This window comes from Helobdella robusta (genome assembly GCF_000326865.2).
Source record: "Helobdella robusta unplaced genomic scaffold HELROscaffold_5, whole genome shotgun sequence".
Lineage (NCBI taxonomy): Eukaryota > Metazoa > Annelida > Clitellata > Rhynchobdellida > Glossiphoniidae > Helobdella > Helobdella robusta.
The window spans coordinates 5348062-5355574 of record NW_008705254.1 but is presented as its reverse complement, the minus strand read 5'-3'; the positions used below and the strand labels follow the sequence as shown (position 1 = coordinate 5355574).

Sequence of the window (7513 nt, the reverse complement as noted above, 5' to 3'; positions counted from 1 at the left end):
CTCATATGCAGATTAGCTCATGATGATGATGATAATGCTTATGATGCTAGAGATAATAACAACGATAACAAAACGATAATAATGATAACAAAACTGAAAATGAAGAGTTAATGAATGAATGAATGAATGAATAAATTTATGAATTAATAAATGAATGAATTAATTAATATGCGTGCATGCATACATACCCAGATGTTATCTCGTGTAAGAGCATCGAATCATCGTAACCAATGCAAGTACTATAAAGGTTAATGTTTATTCATTAGCTTAAATTATGATAATTTATATTACAAAACAGTTAGGGAATACTAATTAATCAATCAACCAACCAACCGACCGACCAACCAACCAACCAATTAACCAACCAACCAACCAACCAACTGACCAACCAGCCAACCAACCGATTAGGCGGATTATAGAAATCAGCTGACTGGATGACATCATCGACAACTGCGTCAACAGCATCTTTCTGCTCTTCCTCCCAAACCTCGTAACCAAAGAAATCATATTCATCTGGTGGCCGCATCGTGTCAAACAATTGCACACCCCTGGTGACAAAGATGAAAATTTGAAATTTGCTTAAATCAAAAAAATGGAACAAATTACAATGCGTAGGTGTATATTTTGCAACATGAACAAAAGGAAGACCACCGAGTCGTAAGCTGAGACGGGAAACAAACCAACCAGGATGAGTAAGCGATGGTAATAATGATAACTACGAAAGAACTTCACGGCGGGATGCAATTATTTAAAAAATTTAAACTTTCGCGCCGAATGTTGCCAGCTGCAGACGAGTTAAGTGAGGCAAGTCTTACTACAGAATGCAGTTAGTTAGGAAGCGGGGCAACGACGTACGAAGCAATATAGTTTAATTGCATAGCGGATATGAACAAGTAAACCGCAGACAAAAATCCAAACTTCATCGGCGGATCTTTAAACGAGAACACTGGTCGGCCTTGAACTTTCGACGGAGACATCACCTGACCTTTCGGTGAAGACGCTTGACCTTGAAAGTTCAAGAACTTCCAGAAAGGTCGTTGGACTCGTATGCAGTTGAGTATGCTATCTATCGTGCTGTAATATACAATGTAATGGATAAAAAATGGAATCGGTGATTTCTCTTCATGAAACATTTGGTTGTGCTTGTTTTAATTACAACGATGAAAATACGATAATTCTAATTCATTTTCACCTGTAAAACCATCACCATCATCAAACCATTACAGCCATCATCATCATCATCACAATCATCATCATTACCTGGACAATAGTGGGGTCAAAGGTCGAAGAGGAGGGCATGGGTAATCCAGCAGTGATCTCAGGGTCATCACCAGGCTCTGTGCAAGGCTCTTCATACAATATCCACCCTTATAAATATATGCGTGTGTGTTTGTTTGTGTGAGTGTGTGATTGTGTGTGTGTGTATCCAGAATTACAGAAACTTCATATCAATTTATTGCCATTTTTATTTTCTTCATTATTTATACAATTAGGAACATCATTATCATCATCATCGTCACCTCCAAAATAAGACAGATTTTTCCATTACAAACTCCTTTAAGCATGTGCGTAAGATGAGCAAAACATTGGGGACTGACTTCGTTGCGACCCTGGACCAATCAATCAATCAATCAATCAATCAATCAATCAATCAATCGATCGATCGATCGATCGATCGATCAATCAATCAATCAATCAATCAATCAATCAATCAATCAACCAACCAACCGATCGATCGATCGATCAATCAATCAATCATCAACCAATCAATTAATCAATCAAATAATCAATCAATTAATCAATCAGATAATCAATTAGCATTTTAATGAATAAGTGATTAAGTGAAAGAACAAACGAATGAACAAACAAATAAACGAATGAAAGGATAAATGAATAATAAAAATATACAACCTCTGGGTCACCAATAGCAGCATCGAATCCACACGATACGATGATTAATTCTGGCTGCAACTGTATAAGCGTAATGAATGAATGAATGAATGAATGGATGAATGGATAAATGAATAAATAAATTAATTAATTAATAGATGAATGAAAAAATGAGCAAATGAACAAACGACTCAATGAATGAGTGAGCGAATGAACGGAGAAAAAGATAAAAACGTAGATAGAGATCTGAAGCCATCACCTCGTAAGCTACAGGCATGAGTACTTGCTGAAATATCGAGATGTAATCACTGTCCTTGAGGTTGACCTTCAAAATGACGACGATGATGATGTGACGATGATGACGACGACGATGATGACGACGATGATGATGAAGTGGACGACAAGCGATGGCACGACAAGAAACATTACCATCACAAGGACAACAAAGTTTAAATTATAAGCAACAACAAATGAATGCATGAACGAATGGATGGATGAATGAATGAGAGAAAGAGAGGGAGAGAGAGAGAGAGAGAGAGAGACGAAAAAACAAATAAGACTAATGACCGAGCGTGAAAGAAATAAGGCGAAGACTAGGCAAACAACATGATCATAACAATAACCAACCACACTACCACCTTATTGAGCGGAACGTTAATGTTGAAACCTTCGGCTCCGAGCTCGCCAACAAAATCGTAATCAGACCTCCTCAAGTTGGGCCAGAATGAACCGTGCTCGTAACGATGCATTGAAAAGTACAACACTCTAAGAATGAATAAATGAATGAGTGCGCGAACGTGAATAAAAAAATGAATGAATGAGTGAATGAATGAATGGATGAATGAAATGATAAATGAATGGATGAATTAATTATAATGAACTAATTATTTGACGGATGGCAGATCAATTGTACTAATGAAAATTAAAAACTGAAAAACCAATTAAACAGAAAAACAACAAACCGGTCAATCAATCAACCGTCCATCCGTCTATCCGTCCATCCATCCATCCATCCATCCATCTATCTATCTATCTATCCTTCCAATCAGACAACCAACCACCATAGATCTATCATCAGACGGACAGGCAGACAAACAGACAAACCTGGAATCATCATAGAACATATCCTGAACACCCTGGCCGTGGTGAACATCCCAGTCGACGATCATGACCTTGTGAAGGTCAAAGTTCAAGAAGGCGTGCGCCGTTGCTATGGCAACGTTGTTGAAGTAACAATAACCACAACCCTCGTTTGGCATGGCGTGATGGCCTGGTGGTCTAGGGGCGTCGTTGTAATAGTAGTAGTAGTAATACTAGTAGTAGTAGTAATAGTAGTAGGTAGTTTGGTGTGTTTTAGGGGTTTTCTCAGAGTTCATTTGTTTGTAAGGATGATGAAATGTTTGTGCTGATGTATGTTTTTGTCGTTGGTCTTATTGTTGAATTGTGCTGCTACTGTGTAAATAATAACAGTGAAAATAATAATTGCTACTATTATTTTCACTATTATTATTATTATTGTGTGGGCGCGCGACGACGTAGCGGTAAAGTGCTTGGCACGGCTATTGCGATGACCAGATTCTACTGCAAGAAGCTCCTCGCCTCTCATATGCAGAAATGTGCGTGATGGGTTGTTTCACGCGTACTTGTGTGTGTATGCATTTGTTTGTCTGAAAGCTTTTGAAGAGTGAATTGTACTAATAATAAAGACACAAACGAACTGAGGCCATATCCATGTATGGCGATCAATCACCTTATTATGGCCAGTGCCGAATCAACCTGTGAAAAATTTATGAAAAAAAAAAATCATTTAAAAATAAAATAATATTAACGAAATAAAAATAATTATAATAATAACCAATAATAATAATAATAATAATAATAATAATAATAATAATAATAATAATAATAATTAGTACTATACATACCTTGTTGCTTAGTACATGAGTTACTGCCTCAATAGAGCAGCCAGCAGAAAGTGAGGCACATTCAAATGAGTTCTAATTTAAAATTTCAAAAAACTAAATTAATAAAGTTTTGCAAGCCCATCCTGCAAACAGGGTATAAACATAAAACGAATAATATACATAGAAAGATATTTCAAAAACGTCAGGATATACTTAAATATAAGCAATGAGACAATGGTTAAAAGGTTAAAAGTCAATTACACCCCTGATATCATACTATGGGAGAGTACATGATTGTACAATGTAAAAAGTATACACTAAACCTGATTGCAAACCATCAAAGTGAAATTTTTTTAAATTTATAAAACACAAACACATTAACTAACCAAAAATAAAAAATAGCTTCTACATAAATAACACATGAAAATAAAGAATAAAAGTTTTGTAATTAAGAAAAAATAAATATGAAAAAAATGGAAAATACAGGATGAAAATAGAGAGAGTCATATTTGGTTGAAAGTATTTTGAGCTGTTCCTCGTTCATACTGGCCGAACGTTCGACTATGTTGTAATACTGCTCTGTGTGCTGTAACAGAACCTCAGATTTTGTTGCTTTTCGTGGCTTTTTTTGGGGAAAAAATAAGTTAGGGAATTTTAGAGAAACATAACAAATGGTTATAATTATTATTATTCATTTCAAAAAAATAACTCAAAATAATAATAAATAAAAATAATTAAATCAGATGAACTAACAAGAATAATAATATAAAAATAATATATATAAAGAGAGAGAAAGTGAGAAAAAAGGGAAAAAAATGAGAGAGAGAGAGAAAGAAAGAGAGAGAGAGAGAGAGAGAGAGAGAGAGATAATATAAAAATCTAGAATGCATATTTAGTATATAAAATAGTAAATGGTACCAAAAAACACTGACTAACTAACAGTTATCAGATAGCATTGTTCTATGAGATCCATCTCCCTACATCTATCCAGGCAGGTGTTTAATCTCTCTGGGTTCTCCGGATATTTGTCGTTCCATATGTGGTAGAAGTTAGTCAGGGTTTTGTCAAACACTAATCCAACTCTGTGAATTACCAAAATACAAAATAAGGTTGTGTTTTTTAACCATGTTTTATTTTAATATATTGATTATACATTCAGTATAATATAAATATATTCCTATTATTGAACATTAATGAAATAGTATTTAAATTATTATTATAAGATAAAATGTTCATAATATAAATCATATCATTATTTTATTGCCTATTATATATATACATATATATATTTATAAATAACAAATTAAATTAGCATTTTTTATAGCGTACAATAATTAATTTTATAAAGTTAATAAAAACACCGGACAATAATAATATAATATTAATCTCATTGTTGAAAGATATATAATCAAATAAAAAAATTACTTTTATAGAGCTAGATTTTCAAAACGAAAATAGAAAACCTTTTATTATTTCCTGGCTTTGCTGGCAGATCCATTTTTATTCATATGTACAAATGAACCAAACCAAACCATACAATGCAAGAAAAAAGGAATGATCTGATCTGATGATGTAAGTCACCTAGGTAACCAGAAAAAAATATAATTCATGATTTAATTATGACATTTAAACTAAACTGAATTATTTCATCTATAATTATCTGATACAATATCCGAATTCTAAAAATCACTAATTAGTCGATTAGTTGAATTAGTGCTTAAAAAATTAAAATAAAATGAATAAAGTGAAATGATGAGCTTGAGAAGGACATGCAACAAAAATTTTCAGAACAGATTCAGATCAAATTTACTTTTATTTATAAATTTAATATCAACAAATTAAAACAATAATACAAAAATTAAAAATATCTTAAAACATTTAAATCTAAATTAGTAAATCGACAAAGTTTAATAATGTTTACTGTTGCTTGTAAAAGTAAATTTCATATGTAATTTATAAAAGTGAAACTAAATAATTACTGACTTGAATGGTGCCAGGATGAGGAACAGAATCTACTGGTTTATATTGAATTGAATTTAGAATGAAGTAATTATTAAAAAAAACTATTACTTTTTTAAGAAATTATTCAGAAATATAAGTATTTATAGAAGTTTTGTAACATAGAGCTTGTTTCATATCATAAATCCAAAATACATTCAAGAATTATATCAGATTTCGACCAAAGTTATTAAAAGACAAAGTCCATTTATAAAAATGTTCGAAAAATTATCGTGAAAAAAGGTTAAATTCGTTAGCCTAAAATATCATGTCTGTCTGCAATTAGTTATTTGATCATTTATTTAAAAGTACTATTTATAATATTAAGTATTCATGTGTATGGATGAATGGGTGAATGGAGTATTTGCTTTATTATAATTTTATAATTATATATATATAATTATAATTTTATTTTATAAATTTTATAATTATATATATATATATATATAGCTAATTAATATATATATATATATATATATATATATATAGCTAATTAATATATATATATATATATATATGTTGGTAATAGACCATAATTTTTACAATATTCTATAAATTCTACGGAATTTTTGGCGTTAATATGTTTGTAGTTCGTTTTTTCAATTATAGACCATAATTTTTACAATATTCTATAAATTCTACCGAATGTTTGGCGTTAATATGTTTGTAGTTCGTTTTTTCAATTAAAGACCATAATTTTTACAATAAATTCTATAGACCATAATTTTTACAATATTCTATAAATTCTAATAGACCATAATTTTTACAATATTCTATAAATTGTAATAGACCATAATTTTTACAATATTCTATAAATTCTATTGACCATAATTTTTACAATATTCTATAAAATCTAATAGACCATAATTTTTACAATATTCTATAAATTCTAATAGACCATAATTTTTACAATATTCTATAAATTCTAAATTGAAAAAACGAACTACAAACATATTAATGCCAAACATTCGGTAGAATTTATAGAATATTGTAATATATATATATATATATATATATATATATATATATATATATATATATATATATATATTGCCCTATTTTACGGAATTAATTAATAAATTACGGAATATATATATATATATTTTATATATTGCCCTATTTTACGGAATTAATTAATTTGTCTGTCAACAGGCACATTTCCTGTGTGTCTGTGTGTCTGTGTGCTAGCGTCAGTTTTGTTTTGGGTCAGTCTGTGTTTTTGTAAGGGCTTCGAACCGTAATTTTTTTGTTCCGGTTTTCGGTTTCGGTTCGACTAACAAAATATATTTCGGTTCAGTTCCGGTTTTCGTTCCAGATAAAATTTCGGTTCGGTTCCGGTTATCGGTTCAGTTCCGGGAAACGTTTTTGCCCATCAAAGTTATTAAATTTTGTAAATGGTCATCACAATCCTACTGGCGCAAATTTGTAAAGCAAAGTAAAGAACACTTATAAAATGATGTAAAATTATTGATAAGAAGCCAAATTAATTTTCAATTTTAATAAAAAATTTTAAATTAAAAATTTCGTAACAAATAATTCTGAATGCAATAATCACGAAACTTAGCGAAAAAAAATTAATTATCTTCCAGACAAGAAATGAAAGGTGAATTTCTTTGATATTACGTGGTGGAGCGCGCTAATAAATTTGCGGGCAAATATATTTAATTAATTATATTTAATTGCGTTTTTGTAAATGTTGCCGGTATCGCGTGTATCGGATG

General features: G+C 30.9%; 1 protein-coding gene across 1 annotated transcript in view; it reads right to left on the bottom strand.

Moving 5' to 3' along the window:
• HELRODRAFT_95510 (hypothetical protein) overlaps positions 1-4872 on the bottom strand; it is an 11599-nt gene extending 6727 nt beyond the window's left edge. Inside the window, exons 1-12 of the mRNA XM_009027020.1 lie at positions 4735-4872; positions 4279-4416; positions 3816-3887; positions 3641-3666; positions 2995-3168; positions 2529-2655; positions 2150-2215; positions 1912-1971; positions 1521-1610; positions 1267-1367; positions 402-548; positions 189-239 (exon numbers count right to left, since the gene is read on the bottom strand). Coding sequence (XP_009025268.1) covers positions 189-239; positions 402-548; positions 1267-1367; positions 1521-1610; positions 1912-1971; positions 2150-2215; positions 2529-2655; positions 2995-3168; positions 3641-3666; positions 3816-3887; positions 4279-4416; positions 4735-4767 — 1085 coding nt within the window. The 5' untranslated portion in view covers positions 4768-4872. The remainder of the gene's footprint in view (positions 1-188; positions 240-401; positions 549-1266; positions 1368-1520; positions 1611-1911; positions 1972-2149; positions 2216-2528; positions 2656-2994; positions 3169-3640; positions 3667-3815; positions 3888-4278; positions 4417-4734) is intronic.
• Between the last annotated feature and the right edge of the window lie 2641 nt (positions 4873-7513).